At 46.0% G+C, this 23,493-nt stretch overlaps 1 protein-coding gene across 5 annotated transcripts in view; it reads left to right on the top strand.

The window, feature by feature from the left end:
* The first annotated feature begins 1,484 nt into the window (after positions 1–1,484).
* PIAS2 (protein inhibitor of activated STAT 2) overlaps positions 1,485–23,493 on the top strand; it is a 48,457-nt gene continuing 26,448 nt past the window's right edge. For 4 of the 5 annotated variants that reach the window (XM_075585781.1, XM_075585765.1, XM_075585750.1 and 1 more), the window contains exons 1-6: positions 1,485–1,585; positions 9,932–10,403; positions 12,897–12,981; positions 13,445–13,495; positions 17,529–17,619; positions 23,093–23,227. In XM_075585781.1, coding sequence (XP_075441896.1) covers positions 1,562–1,585; positions 9,932–10,403; positions 12,897–12,981; positions 13,445–13,495; positions 17,529–17,619; positions 23,093–23,227 — 858 coding nt within the window. In that variant the 5' untranslated portion in view covers positions 1,485–1,561. The remainder of the gene's footprint in view (positions 1,586–9,931; positions 10,404–12,896; positions 12,982–13,444; positions 13,496–17,528; positions 17,620–23,092; positions 23,228–23,493) is intronic. The other variant, XM_075585759.1, reaches the window with a different exon arrangement.

The following is a 23,493-nucleotide window of genomic DNA, read 5'->3' as shown; positions in this document are numbered from 1 at the left end:
TAGTGAGTTGGAGTATATTTATAATCATATGCCTATATCAGAAATTCATATATATATATTGTATGCGCTTTCCTAACATGTATTTTTTCTTATGTAATTTCTACCGTGATGAATCAGCAGTCTTTGTTTTTAACTCTTGTTTTTAATTATTTTTTAAAACGTTTTCTTGGGGATTATTTATGCATTTTCACATTTTGTTTTGTGTCTAATATGTGATGGTCTCGGTATGGGTGTGTACAAAATTAGCTAATACACATTATTCTGCAGGTGGGAGGTTTTACTCTCCACGTCATTATGACCAATCATAGTGCAGTACACCCTATATAAAGATCATCACAGGCATAGGGAGTTACTCTTTGAAAAAGTCCGTGACCCGGACGAAACGCGTCAGAGGATGACTATGGCTGTTCACTTGTTTGATCAATAAAGTTTTTTTATTTTTCTACATGCGTTTGGCTGTTTAGAGGAGTCGTGACCGCGGCGTCACTCGTTTTTTCACTTATTCCTTCTACTTCCGGCTGGAGCACACAAGGACACCACTACACAGCGGACCGCTGGGCAACCTCGTAACCAGCACTTCGGCAGATCACACAAGGAGTCGTGAGTACTGACCGCTGGGTCTATACCGGGACACAGGGCGTGGGTGAGGCGTCCTGCTACCGGTTAAAGGGATTTATTTACGGGCATTTCCCTGGACGTGCCCGCGGGTATTTCCCCCGGTCCAAAGCCCCCCGCCCTGTCTTAGTCTGCACGGCTATATCTTGGTTGCCTATTGTCTTTATTACTTAAAGGATGTCCACCTCTTGCTGCCATGGACTTGCATAATTAAAACCACCACGGTTTTGGTAGCCACGGTATCCCGAGGGGTCCGTTCCCCTATCTCTTGTCTACTTACCTCAGTGCACCGCTCCTTCCTCTCGTTGTACCTATATACTGTATATATTGCACCGGAACATACATATACATGCACACTCCTGTGTCTTTATATAACGGGGTGTACCTATATACTATATTCTACATATATTTATTGCACCTGCACATACAAATGTGCACACTCCTGTGTCTTTATTTAGGGGATGTACCTATATACATGGCACCTGCACATACATGTGTGCACACTCCTGTGTCTTTATTTAGGGGATGTACCTATATACATGGCACCTGCACATACATGTGTGCACTCCTGTGTTTATATAAGGGGGTGTACCTATATATTACATACTGTATATATTGCACCTGCACATACATACAGTATATGTGTCCACTCCTGTGTCTATATAAGGGGGTGTACCTATATACTGTACATATTGCACCTGCATATACATGCACACTCCTGTGTCTATATATAAGGGTGTGTGCCCATAAACTGTATATATTACACTTGCACATACATATGTGTGCACTCCTGTGTCTAAATAAGGGGGTGTACCTATATACTGTATATATTGCACCTGCACATACGTGCACACGCCTGTGTTTATACAGCTGAGGGTTCGCGTGCACGCGCGCTGCTCCCGGTCCCGTCACGTGACCCGCCGCCGGATCATGCTGCCTGGAGAAGATGGCGGACTGCGAGGAGCTGCGGGTGAGATAGGGGGTTGGGAGGTGTGAGACATGGAGGTCAGGAGGAAGGGGGTTGGGAAGTGTGAGGCATGGAGGTCAGGAGGAAGGGGGTTGGGAAGTGTGAGACATGGAGGTCAGGAGGAAGGGGGTTGGGAGGTGTGAGACATGGAGGTCAGGGGGAGGAGGGGGCGGGTGTGAGACATGGAGGTCGGGGGGAGGAGGGGGCGGGTGTGAGACATGGAGGTCGGGGGGAGGAGGGGGCGGGTGTGAGACATGGAGGTCGGGGGGAGGAGGGGGCGGGTGTGAGACATGGAGGTCGGGGGGAGGAGGGGGCGGGTGTGAGACATGGAGGTCGGGGGGAGGAGGGGGCGGGTGTGAGACATGGAGGTCGGGGGGAGGAGGGGGCGGGTGTGAGACATGGAGGTCGGGGGGAGGAGGGGGCGGGTGTGAGACATGGAGGTCGGGGGGAGGAGGGGGCGGGTGTGAGACATGGAGGTCGGGGGGAGGAGGGGGCGGGTGTGAGACATGGAGGTCGGGGGGAGGAGGGGGCGGGTGTGAGACATGGAGGTCGGGGGGAGGAGGGGGCGGGTGTGAGACATGGAGGTCGGGGGGAGGAGGGGGCGGGTGTGAGACATGGAGGTCGGGGGGAGGAGGGGGCGGGTGTGAGACATGGAGGTCGGGGGGAGGAGGGGGCGGGTGTGAGACATGGAGGTCGGGGGGAGGAGGGGGCGGGTGTGAGACATGGAGGTCGGGGGGAGGAGGGGGCGGGTGTGAGACATGGAGGTCGGGGGGAGGAGGGGGCGGGTGTGAGACATGGAGGTCGGGGGGAGGAGGGGGCGGGTGTGAGACATGGAGGTCGGGGGGAGGAGGGGGCGGGTGTGAGACATGGAGGTCGGGGGGAGGAGGGGGCGGGTGTGAGACATGGAGGTCGGGGGGAGGAGGGGGCGGGTGTGAGACATGGAGGTCGGGGGGAGGAGGGGGCGGGTGTGAGACATGGAGGTCGGGGGGAGGAGGGGGCGGGTGTGAGACATGGAGGTCGGGGGGAGGAGGGGGCGGGTGTGAGACATGGAGGTCGGGGGGAGGAGGGGGCGGGTGTGAGACATGGAGGTCGGGGGGGGGAGGAGGGGGCGGGTGTGAGACATGGAGGTCGGGGGGGGGAGGAGGGGGCGGGTGTGAGACATGGAGGTCGGGGGGAGGAGGGGGCGGGTGTGAGACATGGAGGTCGGGGGGAGGAGGGGGCGGGTGTGAGACATGGAGGTCGGGGGGAGGAGGGGGCGGGTGTGAGACATGGAGGTCCGGGGGAGGAGGGGGCGGGTGTGAGACATGGAGGTCCGTGGGAGGAGGGGGCGGGTGTGAGACATGGAGGTCGGGGGGAGGAGGGGGCGGGTGTGAGACATGGAGGTCGGGGGGAGGAGGGGGCGGGTGTGAGACATGGAGGTCGGGGGGAGGAGGGGGCGGGTGTGAGACATGGAGGTCCGGGGGAGGAGGGGGGGGGGTGTGAGACATGGAGGTCGGGGGGAGGAAGGGGGGGGTGTGAGACATGGAGGTCGGGGGGAGGAGGGGGCGGGTGTGAGACATGGAGGTCGGGGGGAGGAGGGGGCGGGAGTGAGACATGGAGGTCGGGGGGAGGAGGGGGCGGGTGTGAGACATGGAGGTCGGGGGGAGGAGGGGGCGGGTGTGAGACATGGAGGTCGGGGGGAGGAGGGGGCGGGTGTGAGACATGGAGGTCGGGGGGAGGAGGGGGCGGGTGTGAGACATGGAGGTCGGGGGGAGGAGGGGGCGGGTGTGAGACATGGAGGTCGGGGGGAGGAGGGGGCGGGTGTGAGACATGGAGGTCGGGGGGAGGAGGGGGCGGGTGTGAGACATGGAGGTCGGGGGGAGGAGGGGACGGGTGTGAGACATGGAGGTCGGGGGGAGGAGGGGACGGGTGTGAGACATGGAGGTCGGGGGGAGGAGGGGGCGGGTGTGAGACATGGAGGTCGGGGGGAGGAGGGGGCGGGTGTGAGACATGGAGGTCGGGGGGAGGAGGGGGCGGGTGTGAGACATGGAGGTCAGGGGGAGGAGGGGGCGGGTGTGAGACATGGAGGTCAGGGGGAGGAGGGGGGCGGGTGTGAGACATGGAGATCAGGGGCAGGAGGGGGCGGGTGTGAGACATGGAGGTCAAGGGGAGGAGGGGGCGGGTGTGAGACATGGAGGTCAAGGGGAGGAGGGGGCGGGTGTGAGACATGGAGGTCAAGGGGAGGAGGGGGCGGGTGTGAGACATGGAGGTCAAGGGGAGGAGGGGGCGGGTGTGAGACATGGAGGTCAAGGGGAGGAGGGGGCGGGTGTGAGACATGGAGGTCAAGGGGAGGAGGGGGCGGGTGTGAGACATGGAGGGGAGGGGGGGGGTGTGAGACATGGAGGTCAGGGGGAGGGGGGATGTGAGACATGGAGGTCAGGGGGAGGGGGGGATGTGAGACATGGAGGTCAGGGGGAGGGGGGGATGTGAGACATGGAGGTCAGGGGGAGGGGGGATGTGAGACATGGAGGTCAGGGGGAGGGGGGGATGTGAGACATGGAGGTCAGGGGGAGGGGGGGATGTGAGACATGGAGGTCAGGGGGAGGGGGGATGTGAGACATGGAGGTCAGGGGGAGGGGGAGGATGTGAGACATGGAGGTCAGGGGGGAGGGGGGATGTGAGACATGGAGGTCAGGGGGAGGGGGGGATGTGAGACATGGAGGTCAGGGGGAGGGGGGGATGTGAGACATGGAGGTCAGGGGGAGGGGGGGATGTGAGACATGGAGGTCAGGGGGAGGGGGGGAGTGTGAGACATGGAGGTTGGGGGGGGATGTGAGACATGGAGATCACGGGGAGGGGGGATGTGGGACATGGAGGTCAGGGGTGGGGGGGTGAGACATGGAGGTCAGGGGGAGGGGGTTGAGACATGGAGGTCAGGGGGAGGGGGCGATGTGAGACATGGAGGTCAGGGGGAGGGGGCGGGGTGAGACATGGAGGTCAGGAGGAGGGGGCGGGTGTGAGACATGGAGTTCAGGGGGAGGGGGTGTGTGAGACATGGAGGTCAGGGGGAGGGGGGGGTGAGACATGGAGGTCAGGGGGAGGGGGGTGAGACGTGGAGGTAACGGGAGTGAGACATGGAGGGGGTGTGACATGGAGGTCAGGGGAGGGGGTGTGACATGGAGGTCAGGGGAGGGGGGTGTGAGATATGGAGGTTAGGGAAGGGGGGGTTGAGACATGGACGACAGGGGGGGGCAGTAAGGTTGGGGACGTGATGGAGCGGCAGGTGGCAATAATACGTGTGTTGTGTAGGGCAATCTAGCAGCTCCTGTGTCAGAAGGACCTTCATCGCCATTAACATGTATCACCGGATGCTGACATCATGCATTATTTAGAGGGGTCTAAAATAACTGGCAATGCAAAATTACATGATGGACATGTACAGGTGAAAGGAGCTTACACTTCCAACAGATGGCTGTGATATAGGGCAGATGTGGAGTAGTGATCTATAGGAGTGCTGTATGACATCCATGTAGGCAAGGATGGGCAACTCAAGGGCCACCAAACAGGTCAGGTTTTCTGGATATCCCTGCACAGGTGGTGCAGTTGAAGACTGAGCCTGCTGATTGAGCCACCTGTGCTGAAGCAGGGAATCTCCTGGAAACCTGACAAGTTGGTGGCCCTTGAAGACTGTAGTTGCCCACCCCTGATGTTGGGCTGGGAGAGGGACCCCCATGTCCTTCAAATGTTGAACAAGAGCAAAAAGACATTGGACACTGTGCCATAGATGTGCCGAGGCTTAATAAATCATATCCATTTTATATTGGCTTCAGTAGGGGTAATTTGTCAAGGTCTGATGGTGCCGATCGGGGCCTTGTTGCATAGAAACTGCTGTTGACTTCAATGGCAGTTTATGTGCAAAAGTGCCATAATCTGCACAATTATAATATCATAACCCCCCCCTCCAGTGAGTTTACACCTGCTAGTAGGACTGATGAGTGATATTCTTGCTATGTAAATAAGCTGTTCGGCTTTATTTGTGTTTACCTGTCGCCTTCCTCCTGTTCCCCTCATAGCATCACTTCCTCCTCACCTACTGTATCGGAGTGAATGGCTGCATTCTTCGCCTGATATCCAAGGGCTAGGGAGCATTATACATGAGAGAGGCTGCCTGTGTTAATTCACATGTGGATTTGTTATTGTAATTATCTTCGGGGACCAACATTGAAGTTCTTCATGTGTGAAATATAGTGCACAGAGCTTTCTGAAACCAATGAGGGTCTTCTAAGGGAATGGCCACAGAAGGAAAAAAAAAACCCCATGAGGTTTTGAAAATGCTTGGTTAAGGGACCCGGTAATTATATAATAAATAACCCGCTCTAATAGCGCGTCTGAGGTCGTATGCAGTGTAAGGAACCCCAACCCTCTCTAATAGCGCGTCTGAGATCAGATCATTGTAAGGAACCCCAACCCTCTCTAATAGCACGCCTGAGATCAGATGCATTGTAAGGTACCCAAACCCTCTCTAATAGCACGCCTGAGATCAGATGCATTGTAAGGTACCCAAACCCTCTCTAATAGCGTGTCTGAGATCAGATGCATTGTAAATTCTTCTGTGTTTGGTACAATTTTCAAATGACCTGAAAGTTGCAGAGAACCCTTTAGGGATGTCTGGGGAACCCAAAGGGATCCTAGTTACCCCTGTTGAAAAATACTGTGCTAGACACTACAATTTCATCTATGAAGAATCCAAATGTTGGTCTTGTTTAGGAATTGTAACCTAAAACAAATTTGCATTCAAATTAGCGCATAAACAAGCCTTTACATGTACTGTGATGTCTGGCAGTTTAATACCAGGTGAAAGGTTGCAGGCAATCTACATTTCTCCAGGACCAATGTGGTTAATAGAAATGTTAATTTTCTGCAATTAAATAATCGGGATAGAGGTTCATTAGATGGCGGATTAAGAAAACGAAGCCAGATTTGAAGAACTAATGCTTGTCTTTACACATAAGGGGAGTCCATTTTTTATTTTAAAGAAAGTATTAAATATTTTTTCTAGAATTTATGTCCCTTTTCAGTAAAACAGTGCTATGATTGTAATGTTGTTCTTGGAACAATAACGACTCATTTTGATGTCTGGTCCCAGGTACATGAGGTAGAGTCTGTTCTTTTCATATATATACATCCACATCTATGTGTTATTTTATGATATAGAGGACGTATGAGCAATATGAGACAAGAGCACCAACAGAAAATCAAACACAGCAAACATTTCCTCCATGAAAGGTTGACCTTGAACAGAAATATCACCAGATGTTCTGCTATGAAAGGGTTGATATTAACATTTACTTGGCTGGTTCTGTTGCTCTAAACCTCTAATTGGTCAAAATAGCAATGTTGTGTAAAGTTTAACTGACAAAACATGACAAATCCTATGTTTGGTTTGAAAAATAAATCAGTTCTGTAGTATTAGAGATCATACTGTGCATTTTTAACCTAGTGTCATTTTTATTTTATTTTTTATGTACTGATCATCCATTGGTTGCTACAGCAGCCATTAGAAAGTCATATTCACTTCCTCATTCTGACACACACCCATTTGAGCACTTCCCTTTGGCAACAAAGTATCACACACTGATCTGTTGCTGTGTTCCAAACAGTAGACTGTCTATTACTCTGAAAGCTGTAACAATAATGTGTTACACTTCGTGATATAATGTTACATTAGCTGCAGCATAGTCAGAAGGCGGCCATTGTGTTAGGCACACAATCAGGATTTGTACAGATTTTATAACAGGAGCACCAAACGATTCCCATCTTAATAATGTAGCATTATACATTGTTGCAATATATATATATATATATCATTGCTTCTTTAAATGCATAGCGTGACTGTTATTTGCTGTGGTTCAAATGATATTTGAAAGGCTGAAAATGTTCCATAGTTGCTTTTGTCCCAGTGTAAGTACTGCACGGCAGCGGATATGGCTTGTGAAGGTATTGTATTGGTTTGCACGCAGTCAGCGCGGTACCTGCTTTACATGACTGGCAGCATTGTGCTGACTAAATCCTGTCAGCAGTTTGACGGCTGCATGTTGTACTAGAAGCCACCATGGGACAAAGTTTATGGACGGCCTTAGAAGTAGCATAGTGGAGTGGTGCCCTGTAAATGTAATATAAAAAGTAATCCTTGCCGCAAACTGCAATACTGTTTTTTCTTTGTCAGTGGTGGGTAACCTGTGTTCCCAGTATATTAGATCAGGTTGCCCAACACTGCTTCATACTCAAGACCCACAGGTCTTCCCGTTCTGGTAACAGTGTAACCCCTTCCCTGCCAGAGACCTGCACAGCGTCACCGCAGGAATTGGGGACTCGATTTCATACGTCTTCTTTATGAATCACTTCCAACGTTGTTCTCTGAAGGTGAAGTGTGTCGTGTGGGTGACGGTCAGTTTAGTAAGCATGGACTATGCGAGTTACTGGTTGCCATAAAGCAGTGATGCTGTGCTGAATCAATCTGTTTTTAAAATAACCTGGGAATAGCATAAAACATGGCAACTTCTAATTAGTCTCTGTTTGCACGTTGTGAATGATAAAACAAGAAAGCTGTATTTGATCAACTAAAGTAAAATGAGCTCTAGACAGCTGTACTGGGATGATGATAATTTGATGTGCAACCTGTCCGTTCTAGTGCTGACAGAAAAAGGGACATTTAGTGCAGGGCTGCTCAACTCCAGTCCCTCAAGCACCCGCAGCCAGGGTTGCTACCACTCCGGGTTTGACCTTGCCATGACAATGGGAATGCTATGTGATGTCGCAGTGCCACGTGACACCCGTTGTCATGACAATGGGACGCTTTGTGACCATGCGGCGCCACGTTGCCATGACAACGGGACTCCTCAGCGCCGTACTGTGTCCTGTTGTCATGGCAACGCAACACCATTTAACGCCGCACAGCCATATTGACAGGAGTTGTGGGGGGAGATGTCGGAAGGATGAAGGGAGACGCCGCCGAAGGTAGGTGCCAAATTGTAAAATGTTATCTCCGGGCTAGCCTTTAGTAGAAGGTGGCAACCCTGCCCGCAACAGGTCAGGTTTTCAGGATACAAAAAGAATGCACACAGCGCACCAGGGATTAGATCATTCAATAATTAATAAGATCACAATGAATCATCTGGTTAAAATACCAGTTACAATCTCAAACAGTGAATATAATAAAACACCAAATGTAATCGCCAATTGTGAGACAAGTGAATAATGAATACAACTGATTAAGATTGCATACAGTGAAACAGAACAGTGAATGAATAAAAAAACAGTATATCCTGACATGATGCAGTACACAATGTATGTAATGCAAATACACCTAAAGTGAAAAATGCTCTGGTGAGTGAATAGTGAACAACCCACAAAGATAAATCAATAAACCACTACAAAATAAATACACAGCAAAAGTGCATAAACAGTGCAATGATCAATATAAACGGTGCATGTAATGTGAACTATATCAAATGAACACAATGACACACAAAACAAAAAACACCCCAATGATTTCAAATAACAAACCATAAAGATAATCTAAAAAAAAAAAAGGCCATAATTGGGGAAAGGAACATTAACCATGGGGTCTCAGACGGGGCACCGAGGGAGCTGATGATATTAAAGGTCCGGACTGCAGCTGCACCTCGGTACACGAGTCACCGCTGGTACTTCCTGGTGGGTGCCTTCCTCCAATGGGCAAGCACGCTAGGACAGCCTCACGTGACCACAGGTTTTCAGAATATCCCAGCTTCAGCACAGGTGGCTCAATCAGTCCCTGCTTCATCACAGGTGACTCGATCAGAGCTCAGTACTTCTCAACTTATTTTTTTTTTTTTCGCATGGTGACACCACTGTCATATTTTTGAAGTATAGTTAACACGTTTTAATTTTATGCCATGTTTTCCATGTAAAAGTTATACTAAATCAGCATTTTAGAGGGTTTTTTTTTCTTCACATGAAATTCAATGTCTCCATTTTTAAAATTGTATTTACTAGTTTAAAACTGCATTTTGTGACTTCTACATTTTGTCTTACTCTCAACATTTTTGTGTCACACCTGGCTTGTGACATGCCAAGATGTCGCAACAGCCTTGTTGAGTATCACTGGTCTAGCTGGTACATTGGAGTGTATTGGTGCTGTTTTATGGATAAGCAAGGGGAGGATTTTGGCATTAGGTGATGGTCACTGAATGCTCGGGACAGGGTGGGGTAAACGATGTATTGATTTCAAGTAAAGCATCTTGTGTGCTTATGACTATTTCCTCTGCTTAGAGGCAGATGATGTGAAAAAAATTCTTAATGTACTGTGTTTTTTTTCTTTTCTTTCAGACTATGATATCAAGTTTTCGTGTTTCAGAACTACAAGTATTGTTGGGCTTCGCAGGCCGCAATAAAAGTGGTCGCAAACACGATCTCCTAGTGAGGGCCCTCCACTTAATAAAAAATGGCTGCAGCCCCGCCGTTCAGATAAAAATTAAAGATCTCTATCGACGGCGGTTCCCAAGGACACTGGAAGGGGTACCGGGCCTGTCATCTATCAGATCAAGCGTTTTCAATTTGGACAGCAGCTCTTCTGTGGAATCGGACCTTGCTGGGGCCGGTGTCCACTCGCTATCTTCCTCATCTGTTGGTCCTCACTCCCCTGCATCACCTCTTGGCTCTGTGCTCCTTCAGGACACCAAACCTCCGTTTGAGATTCAGCAGCTATCTCCCCCAATTCCGCCTGTGCACCCCGACGTCCATCTCCGAAGCCTTCCCTTTTATGATGTACTTGATGTTCTCATCAAACCGACTAGCCTAGGTAAGACAAGGTTGGTTTATATAGAGGCTAAGCATAAAGTAACGTCCTACCTCTATGCAGCGGTTAAACTCTGTGGAAATCTCCAATTGGTAGCAGAGCTGAGGTCCCAGTTACGGATTTCATTGGTCTCGAGCTGGTTTGTGGATCTCAAGTGGTTGGACAAGTTTCATTATTGCTTGAAAGGAACCTCAAAGAAATACGTTTATTTATCTGGTCTAAATTAAACAAGGGTATTAGAAATAAAAAAGCAATATGTGGGTAAGGCTGTCAAGTTATGTTCAGTAGTCATTCAAACAAGACCTCCTGACATCTAACAATGGTCAGGGATAACTAAGCAGCTTCCTCATTGCTTTGAGGTTATTTCACAAACGTCACAGTAGTGTCGGGCACACACACACACTAGTTAAAGTCAGCAGGAGATAATTTGGCATACATGTATTAGATGCACAATCATCACATGAACAGCGTGTAAAGGTTTAACTGGCAGCATCCCAGCATCGGCAAGCAGCTGCTAAGGAAGTGTTTCGTATGGAGTAATTTAATATAATAATATAATCATTTGTAGTAGTTATCCTCACATAGAACAATTTTTACTAGCAAAGACTTGATTTGGAAGCAAAATGTTTAGCATCTGTGTTTCAGAGGTGTAACAACAACAAAATGAATACAAATAAAATACTGTTACCTATTAAACCATACTATTCTCTGGGCGTGGGTTCTAAGGTGGTTAAATGTATAAGACGTTACCTGAAGGACAGCGGACAGCGCTGTGTTCACTATGAGAAAGTACATAATACTGATACGTACTGTGGCCTGTGCTTCGGAATAACTTTTTATTGGTGGTGTTGATGATGGATTAGACGGAGATGCAGATGACATAGTTGATGCTACAGAAGAGGTAAAAAATATTTTTATAAACAAGGTATTATCAAGTGTTTTTTGGCAAGTACAACTGAGTGCTAACCAGCGCAATGTTATTGGCAGAATACATGAGCAATGGTAAAATCAGTTCAACCACCAAAGAGCAAAGGAACCAAGGATTTATGTCTGGCGAATTAAAAGTAGATAAAAAGTGTAATAAAAATAGTGGGGAAATCCATCAGGGTGCTGGTTTGTATAGGGAAATATATTAGCAGCAGAAAGTCGGAGGTGGGATGCCACTTTTATAGAGCATTTGTAAGACCTCCCCAAAGTGTAGGTGGCCATATTTCCTGCAGGACACACATCCTTTTACAGGGGCAAAGAGCAGCAGCTAAAATGGCCAATGGTTTGGATCATAACACTAATTAGAGAAAACGAAATGGTTTTGGCACGAAAAGCCTGAAAAGTGGGAAAGCTGTTTAGTTATAATCGTAAACAATTGGAATACATAACCAAGTGCACTGTGTGTGAGAAAATGACTAATGTGCTTGTAGTATTATACTGTAAATGTATTGTGAATGGGGGGGGGGGGGCGGGTGCCTTAAAGAATCCGGTGGCAATCCTATAAAAACAAAATCCTTCCCCGCTACAAAACAAAAACATGCAGCTGGGATTGTTGCTTTAAAGAGATTCAGAATAAACCAGATATCTGTCAGCTTGCACCACTTTTAGTGGGGGCTACTAATTAATGTAAGCGGTTAACCAGATAGGATCACTCGGGTATTGCCCCTCCCCATGTAATGTAGGATGATTGCAGATGGGATTGTCTCTCCCTTGCAGTCCAAGTGATATCGGCATAGGGAGATAGAAGGGGATACCTCCCTCTGTCCCTCTCGAGATAGAGATAGATCTATCGAGAGAGACACACCGAGAAATAGATATCTATATATCGGTGTCTCTGTTTATATCGATATCTCCACCTAGGGTTCTAGATGCACGTTCTAGCAGAGGGCCTCACCGAGAGTCCTGTATACATGTGTTTAGGTGTACTGATATTTTCTGTCCATGTTTTATTAATTTCAGTTGAGGAACATGCCCAATATAGTTAGCGCCTATAGCAATGGCCCAAGATTCTTCTCATGCGGGAGGAGGAGTTCGCAGAGTAGTTACTTTGGACCATTATCGGACCCACCTGAATGTCCTTGCTAAACTCGTGATCCAATATGCATGGGCCAGGTATGCTGTGGAATGAAGGTAGTGCACGCACTCAAACAAAAAGGGTGAAAGTGGGGTACTTATCCGCCGGTGCGCTGGTTCTGGGGAGCTCCTGATGTCCCAAATAGATCCAGTGAAGAAGAAGAATCAGGCACACGGTCTTAATCATCAAATGAAAAGGGGTTTAATGTGCCAAGGAATCCAACGTTTCGGCAGTAATACTGCCTTTCTCAAGGTGTAGGCTATTAATTGCATATGAACAGCAAATATATATACACATACAGGTATGCTGTGCACAGTAATTTATAAAGTATATATGCCTTACTGTATATTTGAATGCATGTGAAGTTTCCAAACTAGCTCTATGATTTGAGAAGTTTTACACTTAGTTGAGCATTCATTTGTTTTCCTTTCCAGTGCAAAACAGTATTCAAAGATTTCAAGAGAAATTTTTTATCTTTGCACTGACCCCTCAGCAGGTTCGAGAAATCTGCATCTCCAGGTAAGGCAGACTGTGAGGGTTATGCATGGGACAGAAGTCCGTAGGAGTTTGTGTGATCGTGCCCTGGTTAGAAATGTTGAAGTTTAATAGCCCCCTATAATTCACTTCCGTCCCTTTATTCTTACTATGATCATTCTCAGAGTACTAGACAGATTAATGTGAAAGTGGGATCCCACTTCTCTTTGCCTGCCTCCTTCTTTTTTTATTTTTTATTTTTTTTTAATGCCCCAACACATGTACAGTAATGAGGCTTGGTCCCTAGTAAGAAAGACGTACCTCTGAAACGTCCCACAACACTGCTGCTAAGCCCCGAAGTTCTTTGGCGCTGCCTGTGTATGTGCAGCAGGAGTGGGTAGCACAGTGTCAAAATGTATTATTTCCGTTTTCCCAGATATGTGGGTTTCTGTATCTATTACTCTTCTATCTTTCCGACCCTTCTACTGTATATTCTTTCTTTCCACAGGGATTATATTCCTGGAGGAAGAAGAGATTATACAGTCCAAGTTCAACTAAGGTACTGTTCGTTTGATCTGTTAGGTGTTCTTTATTAAAACATAGTTGCAACAATCGTTGCTCTGATTATAACCCACACACAGTACAATTTAAGATGTGTATGTCTTTCCTGATCCCCCTTTACGGCAGTAGGCACGGTTTGGTAGCTTAGCCTCTTTTCAGATGCAGGATAGGAATTTCTTCTGCAGTTAGCCCATAAAAGGTGCCTCTGTAACTGCGGATAGTCTTTTCTGTCCTACAGGTGCTAAGTAGGTTGTTTGTTTTTTTTTTTTTTTTAATCGTCTTACATGGAGTCACCAGATTCAGCTACTGTAGGGCAGTTGAATCCAGTGTGTTTTTTTTTCACTAGTACGCTGGTCAGTGGACCCCCGGAAACATGGCGTCCTGCGGGAGCTTTCCAGAACACAAGTAGAAGCACAAACTTTGGTGTGCAACCTCCTCTTCCAAAGGGTAGCAGTGTCGCCTATTTTGACGCGTGCACGCTCTGTTTCCCAGACTGGGATTGGCGCAGTGATGTCAGACAGCGAGACGACACACACAAACCTAGAAGTAGAGCAGGGGATTTAAAAGTCACCGTTTGCTGTATTTCAGTTTTTCTGGGTATTGCCTTTTTCTGGATGCAGCGCGCTTTGTGTGTATCTTGAAGCAGTCCCTCTGGAACAGCCGCAAGAGGGATCTACAGCCTGTGGCAAGTCCGCATTGGAGTCTAAAAGATTGTATGAGGATTGACTCACTGCGGCAGTACTGGAGTCTACGGATCGTGTGGCTTGGATATTGTGGTGCAGTGTGGAATTGGGTCAACACGGCACGGCACGTTAAGTGAGCAAGAATCCTTATGAGGTCATAACAGGTGAACTTTCTAGAACAATGGAACGGATATCCAAAAGATCAGCAGCAGAAATATTCCTGAACTCAAGGACCAGAGAGCAATTAAAATGGTGTGGAGTTCAGCAAAACCTGGAAAGGGGAGTCCTCTTCACGGGACCGACTGGGTCAGGATCGCCACGGATGCCAGCATTTTTGTCAGGGGTGTGCAACTAGGAGATTGGGTGGCGCAAGGAAGTTGGCCAACATAATGGAGTAGATGGTCCTCAAATCTTTTACAATTAAAGGCGGTTCACATACAGTAGTAGTGTCACGCTGCGCTCACCACAAATAGGACTGAAGACCGCGGGGCTGAGGTGGGGATGGAAAGACACCGACCCACAACTGCGCAGTCCGGTCCGGAATGCGTAGTCCAAGTCGTACAGCGTAGTAGGGTTGGAGAGATCAGGGTACTTGCCGTAGTTCTTGGGTTGGAGAGTGGAGGATGGTAGATTTCCGTAGCCAAAGTCCAGGGTCAGAGAAGGTAGAATGGTCAAGGGATGAAGCCGGGGTCAAAAGCGTTGGAGAGTGTAGGAATCGGAAGAACAGCCAAAGGTCAGCACAGGAGAGAACAGACAGGTCAAGGGCAAGCAGGGATCAAGACACAACGAAACAGCAGCAGTGAGCACAATGCATAAATAGGAGTTTATGCTCAGCAAGGAATGACAGACAGGAGTAGGTATATATGGAGGAAGGATCCAATTACCTTGCAGGGGTGTGGTCAGGTCCTCCAATGGCGTCAGGGAGGTAAGTAGCTGAAACAGCCTACAGGTGAGGCTTCCCTGGTTACTACTAATTGGGTGCCGGGCGACCCACGCGCGTGCGCGATGCGCTGACGTCACGCGGATGTGCGGCTGAGATGCCTCCCTGTGGGAGGCGCCGACGGCACCCTTCAGAGCGTGCGCGCACCGGCTTGGCAGTGCGCGGGTGCGTGGCTCTGCCGTGTGACGCGTCAGCCGGGCGGGTTCCGGCAGGGGCTGTGGCGGCGGTTACAAGTAGGCAGAAACCGCACTGTGTTGAAATGACAATGAAAAGACAAAAAGGCTCCTGGGATTTATGTCAATCATGGCCTGTGCAGAGCTGCATCAATTAGAAATCACGGCTGTGCATATTCCAGGGCAACATCATTCCGTGGCAGACTTAGAGCCAACCGTAAACAAAGCAGCCCCAATGCACATCCAGTATGACATTTATTTAATTCATTTCTATGGGTTTTTTTCTTCTCATAAGTATGGGCCATTTAGTTCAATCTTTTGGCCAAAACAGGTTAAGCTGCAACCACGTAAAGATGGACCCTTTCAGCAGGTACCTATGCTACCAATTTTATACTGTGTCCTTTTGTATTTCCTCCACTGAGAAAAGCAGAAACAAAATGTGTGTGTGTGTGTGTGTGTGTGTGTGTTGGAAAAAAATGGTATGCATTTACCATGGTTATTGCTGCAGCATAGGTTATCGCAGTCTTTCTTCTGGGATAAGACTTCACTCAATGATTACGGCTAGTGCGTTCATGCATGTTAAACCTGCTGATTTAAATAGACTTTTTGAGCCACCAGGTAATTCACCCTGGAAAATGAACATTGGATGAAGCGGTGTTCAAACAAATAGCGGTGCGGGGGGCTGACCCAAAGATCTGATGATAACAGGTCTCAACAAAACTGGGACGATTTCTTCTAAAGAACATTCCACCCACCGGTGATGCAAGTTAATGCCTGGAGTTGCTGATTTGAAGTTTGGTCTCGCCTATATATTTCCACCCATTGCACTCATTCCAAAGGTCTTGAGTAAAATAGAGGTAGACAAAGCAGAGGTGGGGGCCATTCTTCCTTATTGGTCGACGAGAGCGTAGTTTGTCTAAGCGGTAGAAGATCCATGTCAGTTACCACTCTCTCAAAACCTTTTGATGCAATTTCCAGTTCAATATCCAGAGCTAAAGAGGCTAGCCTTGGCAGCTTGGAGATTAAGTGGTAACTTTTTTTCTTTTTCTTTGAAAGATTCTGAAAAAAACGAACTCTTCTATTACCTCAGCAAGTAGAATGTGTGAACTACAAGTATGATCTTGTAAGAACCGCTTTAAGTAGTGTACCAGTATAAAGTCATCCTGAGGCTGGTATGTAATTTTCTGCCAAAAGGGATGTCGATTCATTTGACTAAGTAAAGGTTCCCCATTCACTCATCAAACTGATTGACCAGATAAGGTTTTTCTGGTGCTCCAACGCAAACCGAACCTCCCTGAAGGACCCAATGGGGATATCGGCATATGAAGAGGAGGACATTTTTAGCGATTACATTTTTGTGCTTAAACCCATTTGTGCCCTCATCTTCATTACTCTGTCAATTACTTTGACCCAGGATAACCATTTGAACTATCATTCTGCCTTGAAGCCGTGGTATCAGAAAGAGAAGTTTCATAATCTGGATGCTGCCACGTAACGGAAGTATCACTTAGAAATGGTGCTCCCAGGAGGGCGTGGAAGAAGGAAAGCAGCATCTAAGACACAATCGCACATACATTCTGTATTAGCAGAGGTCATGAGCAGAGGAACCAACAGGTGCCAGACAAGGTGAAAGCTCATTCAACAAGGGCAGTTGCATGCCCAAGGCCAGTCCTGGGCTTTGAAGGCACAAGCATCACCAACCGGACTATGTACAGTAAAGCAGCATTATGGTCCTAATTCAATACCTTCATAAAACACTACAGATTAGATGTCCCATACTTCAGCTGACGCAAACTTTGGTTGCAAAGTTCTGAAAACAGTAGTGCAATAAAAAAAATTTTTTTTAGAAGGATAGGTTTTTCTTTGTATTTCTTTAGCCCTCCTTATTCAGCATTGCCTTATTATGTCCCAACGATGCTCACTGCCATGACTGAGGACCAGGAAAAGGGAAGATGTAATGTCCGGTCATTTTCGTTTCCTGGGCTTAATTCAATCCCTCCCTCTGGTTTTTGTTTGCATTAATCCTTTGCACAAGTTATATTTGTAACTAGGGGAAACCCGGGGGTCTGCCTGTAGTGGGAGAGTCCCTCTTATGGACTACCTGCAGCAGAATTTCCTGTCCTCATCCAGAGCATCGAGCTACCCAACGGTGGCCACTGCCATGACACGGTGCCTAGGAAAACTGTCAATCTGACTATTTTCTCCTTCCCTTTGTTTCCCCCTCTTTGTCAATAGGTTGTGTCTAGCAGAAACTAGCTGTCCTCAAGAGGATAACTATCCTAGCAATCTATGCATTAAAGTAAACGGGAAACTGTTTCCTTTGCCGGTGAGTTAACATTTATTCCATAAACCATATACAGAGCTTCACTATCCTTACCTTTCACATTTTAACCTAAAATGTCGTGGTATGGAAATGCACAAAGATTTTCACAAATCAGATTATTTTTTTTCCCCCTCTAGATTTATATATTCCTAGTTTTATTTTGTCTTATATTTGTTTCATTTCTGTGAAACCTGATATTGCTTTATATACAATATTCTTTGAACTGTTTGTTTTCCTTTACAGTTCTTTATGTATTTATATAGTGCCTTCTATGCACATAGCGCTTCACAGCTGTAATACAGGTGTCATAATATAACACAAAATGGCAATAAGCACTTCAGATATAAAAGTAACATTTAGGAAAAGGAGTCCCTGTGGCAAGTAGGAAGAATATACAGAGACAGTAGGAGGGTGTTCTGATAAGTGCGTCTGCAAGGGGCCACGGTTGATGTATGAAGTGTATTGTATCAACCACGGAACTACTCATATGCTTCGTTAAAGAGGTGTGTTTTATGAAATGTCCTAAAGGTGGATAGAGGGTGCTAGCCGGATGTTGAGGAAAAGGGCATTCCAGAGGTGTGGGGCAGTGAGAGGTTTTAGGCGGGAGAGGGCTTTGGATACAAAAGGGGTAGAGAGAAGACATCCTTGAGCAGAATGCAAGAGTCGGGACGATGTGTAGTGAGAAATTGGGCATGAGATGTAAGGAGGGGCAGAACAGTGTATTGCCTTAAATGTGAGGAGGAGAATGTTGTAAGTGATTCACAGTTTAACAGGAAGCCTGGAGAAGGATTTCAGCAGAAGAGACGCTAAGACAGATTTAGGAGGGAGTAAAGTAATTATAGCAGCAGCTTAGGATAGATTGAAGGGGATACAGGTGAGAGGCAAGGAGGCCAGACAGCAGAAGGTTATAATAGTTGAAAAGGGAGAGAATAATGGCCTGCTTTAAAGTTGTAGCCGTAGAGAAACAGAGGAAAGTGTGTATCTTTGCAATGTTGCGGAGGAAAAAACAACTGGTTTTAGCTACATTGTGAATGTGAGGGAGAAGTCAAATGTGACACCTAAGCTGGGTGTTTGTGATACTAGGTGTATGATAGTACTGCCAACAGTAATGTAGAAGGAGGCAGTAGGGCCAGGCTTGGGAGGAAGTATGAGGAGCTCCGTCATTGACATGTTACTGTAAGTTTGAGTCGGCCGTGGGCCATCCAGAATGATACATCGGAGAGACATTGGTCTGTACAGCAGGTATAAGGTCAGGTGTTGAAAAGTAAATTTGTGTCATCGGAACAGAGGTGATATTTGAACCCAAGGGATGTGATACGGTCACCTTGAGAGAGTGGGAAAAGAGGTCCCAGGACAGACCCCATGGGTACCCCCACAGAGATATCAACCAAGGAGGAGGTATTAGCAAATGAGATTCTGAAAGTACGATGGGAGAGGTAAAAGGAAATCTAGGGTAGAGCTCTGTTACGGATTCCAAAAGGATGGAGAATGTGAAGAAGAGGATGGTCCACAGTACCAATGGCTCCAGAGAGGTCAAGTAATATGAACAGAGTGGAATGACCTTTTGTCTTTGTCAGCATGGAGATTTTGAGTAATCTGTTCTCCTTATTTGCATATATTTTTTTTATTTTCTATCTTATGTCAATTAACTGCTATTGAAATTATAGCTCTGAAAAATGATTGAAATTCTCAAAGTGAATAAAAAAAACTTTACATTAAAAATTGCTTCCTCGTGATATATTCTTTTCCCCATCCACTTTTTAATGTTACCAGTCTTGTGTGTGTGTGTACACTTAAACCTAAGGAGCAGTTCCTTGTGTGGTTCCTCCACCCAATTATGTGAACTGGTTTGGGGTCCTTCTGATCAGTGGTTCCCAAGATATAGATACAACATTTTTGCACCGATTTTTTTTTTTTTTTTTTTTTTTTTGACAAATTACAGACTTGGTTGCCGGGTCACCAATAGAAAGTTTCAATGTCGCTCATGATCACGCTGCAATGATGTTGCAGATTTCTATTGACTGCCCTTGATCAAGCAACACAGGAAAGCTCTTTTCTACCGGGAGGAAATATTCTTCGTCCCCTGAACCAAAGGGTTGATATCTCATGAACTAGAGGCCGTAGAAAACGGATACGCTGCGATGAGCATCCACCCTGTTCAGGTGGTTCAGAATACCCCCTCTCCCCCAACCCCCTAAAAAAAACTGGGAGTGGACTTCTGCAATACAAATAACTTTGTTTCCATCATTCATGACACTAAAGCACTAAAGCTTGGTAATTTAATCAGACGTACTGCTAATTTTCTGCACTGCAGTTGAATACATTTTAGACAGGTTTTATATTTTATGTATTCGATAACGCCAAGGAGTTTTCCTGCCAATCATGCAGGGGGAAAAAATATCAGGTTTGGCTACATGGGTTTGACTAGTAATCGGTGCCAATCTGCTTACTTGGATAATTATCTTGTCAACTTACTGATCAAAAGCCTAAGTGTCGCCTGAAACAAAACATCTGAACTATCCCCCCTCACCCCATATTAAGTGTGTATGTTTAAAAAAAAAAAAAAAAAAAACCAATTCCCAAGTAGAATGAAAATAGTTTAATGTGGTTCGACTTTTTCTGTAGGGGTGGGACCTTTTTCAATTGGTCCTGTCGGGAACTGAAACATCAATCCATCGTAAATCAATTATCATTCTACTTAAAAGTGCCATATTCTGTGTCTGACATTGGCACCTCCACTGTATTCTCATGGAGTGCCTTACTACAACTTGGGGAGGAGTGGGGCTAGGTACATGTAGTTGTTGTTGACATCACAAGTAAGGGTTCAACCCGCGAATATGAAAGATACTGAAAAACAATGGCCCTTTATTCTCCATAGTCTGGATTGTCCCTGGTCTTAAAAAACGTTCAGGATGAAGGCCTCAAGGTAGAGGGTGCTGAAAATCACCGAAGCATAAACGCCAGCTTTCATTAAAACACCAATCTGGCTCCCGACAGCTTTCTGTCACCAGTGAAGCAGCTTGAAAAGGTTAAATGCGGTATTGATAGCCTTAGTGAAGTAAGAAGAAATTATTATTACATAGGTACAAAAAAAAATGGAGAATAAATGAAGTTAGTTTGTTTGAGATGGAGAAACAACATAGTCAATTATGAAAGCATATCTGAAAGAGCAGCCAGAATCATTCAGTTGACAGAGAGATGAGCATTTTCCAAGTGTACTGTATGCCCCAAGTCACACTGACAAGTGGAAGATGTCTGCCATTAATTCAACCATCGTCCAACAAAGGAAATTGCATTTTCAAGTTTAAAAGGAAACCGTCGCCTCGATCATTATGGAAGTTTTCAATGCAAAGATTGATGCCCATCAGAAAGACGAAACATACATTAGTAAGTATGATTACGGCCACAAGAATGAATGTGGGGGCAGAATTTACAGAATGTGACCACTTCTACATAATTCATTCTTCAAGATTAATCCAATTGGAAAAGGGACAGGAAATTGAGGAAGATGGAATAACTGAAATCTTTAAAGAAACTGTAAAAGTAAAGCATATTCGTGCAAAAATCTTTACATGCGGCTTGTAGAATTGAACATTCCAGCGCAATACAGCATTGCTGTAGTTATCTTCATCCATAAGAAAGGAGACAAAGATGATCTCAAACTCCATACCAAGCAGTCTACTTCTAATCTCTTACAAGATTTTTTTTTTTACAGAGGTATTCTCAGACCCTGGAGTTTGCCCAGTCTAGAGATCAAGCGGGACTTCGCAATAGATTTAACATAATAAAAACCACACGCAAGTTGTAAGCGAAGGGATTTCCCGAAGTAGTGACTACGAGCTACCACTTCGATATGGATTCTTTGATTACTAAAAAGCATTTGTTGTACAGTAGCATACATTAATATTATAAGGAATATTTAAGAGTGCGACATCAGCCGTTAGACTACATGAAGATACAAGCAAGATGAGGAGTAGCCAGGGTGTGCGACGGGCACACCATGTCAACAAAGCTTTTCACAGCAAAACCTGAATTGTCCAAGGCATGGAATTGGGGGGGGGGGGGGGCGGGGAATAAAAATAAAAGATTAATACTTTGAGTGACCTACGATTCCGAGAACTCACCAAAGCAAGTAAGAAGGTGGACCGCCATATAAATCTCAGCAAGAACAAAGTGATCAACAAATGTTTCAACTCTACAAAGATCGAAACTAAATGTAATTGAACTAGAAGTTGAAAATGGTCTACCTTAGCCAGCATGTATCAATGGATAGGGACCATTCAAATTAAATCAATAGGAGAATGAAGGGTTCTGGTTAACATATTAGAAAAAACAAGGCTATCTTTCAAGGGAACCTTCCACTGTAGCAAAGTGTTCAACCCGTGTATTCTGCCTGTGCTCACGCATGACACTTGGATCCTAAATGCGAAGATAGCACGAAGTATGGAGTGATGTATGCTGGGGAGACAGGAAAAAGAATGAATGTGCTCGTATGCAAACAAGTCTGACATCACAAGGGTGAAGAAATGAAAATGGCAGTGGGCCTTGCATATCGCAAGAAGAAATGGCCATCCTTGGACAAACATGGTGCCTGACTGGATTCCAAGGGATACATAAAAAAACAAGGTGACAACAACAAGTATGATGGGAGGATGACATGAGGAAAAGAGAGGCTTGCAACCGCAGTTCCTGGAAGATCATTGGGGAGGCCTTTATTTAGCAGTGGGTCGACAAGCGCTGGAGATGGAGACTTTTTTTTTTTTTTAACCACTGATTTACCATTTCATTGGTGGCGGAAGTCCTACTTTTTTAGGAAGTAAACAATTACGCAATGCCAATAAATGTGGGGAGCTCTGAGAGCCATGGCAATTTCCCCCTAATTCACTGGTTCACTGGCAGTATCATTTCCAGCTCCACTTGTAGTTTCTAAAAATACCAGAAGATTGGAGTTGAATGTCTGAACACGACCTTCCCGGTGGTAAGGGCAGTGTCGTTCTACACATGGTTCAACAAGGATAAAAAAAAAAGGAAAAAATGATTTATACAACTAGGTAGGAGGATTCCTTCTTTACGACAAATGTTGTAGTGTGTTCTCAGAGGGGAAACCACTGTCTGCTGGTCTGTGAGTGACATTAGGAATTTATAATATACTACAATTTCAATGCACAGTACAATGGGAAATTACGGGCAGTTACATACGATTTGTAAATTGGGATATAAATAGTTGAGGCCCATTGCATAAAGGATAATGTAAGTTTGTTTAGTTTTTAAGACTTAATGTGATACATACTTATAGTGTGGAAAGCGTGGTTAATATACTTGCTTCCGAAAGTGACACAATACCTACAAAGTGACAATGTTACTTTTAATTGTCTGTGCACATTTTATGATTGGTCTTCTACTGGATTCCAAAATTAGGGTTTTAAAATCCAAATGTCCAATATCAGTCTATATTTTAAAACCGATTCTCTTGCAGGGATCTACTCCACCCCCAAAAAATGGCATTGAACAGAAACGACCAGGGCGACCCCTCAATATTACATCATTAGCCAGGTTATCATCTGCTGTACCAAACCAGGTTTCAATTTCCTGGGCTTCAGAAATCGGGAAGGTGGGTGAGTTTCTGATGCCATTTTTATTTTGTATTACAGCAGTAACTCACTACTTAATGTTATAACAGAAAAACTGGAATCACAATGTTTTAGTATTGATACTTTGCATGTTATACCCCTGACCTAGGTAAGGGTTCCTCTGCTGACACTCTTGATCACCACTCCGCTTAAAGCCTCTATGCGATCTCAATTCTGACACTCGGCACAGTTTTTCATTGGAAATGGATATCATTTTAGTGCTGGAAGGGAAAATGCAGACAAATTC

This window comes from Ascaphus truei, chromosome 1 (assembly GCF_040206685.1).
Source record: "Ascaphus truei isolate aAscTru1 chromosome 1, aAscTru1.hap1, whole genome shotgun sequence".
Classification (NCBI taxonomy): domain Eukaryota; kingdom Metazoa; phylum Chordata; class Amphibia; order Anura; family Ascaphidae; genus Ascaphus; species Ascaphus truei.
Note: the sequence above shows the minus strand (reverse complement) of the source record. Positions and strands in the feature narration are given on the sequence as shown.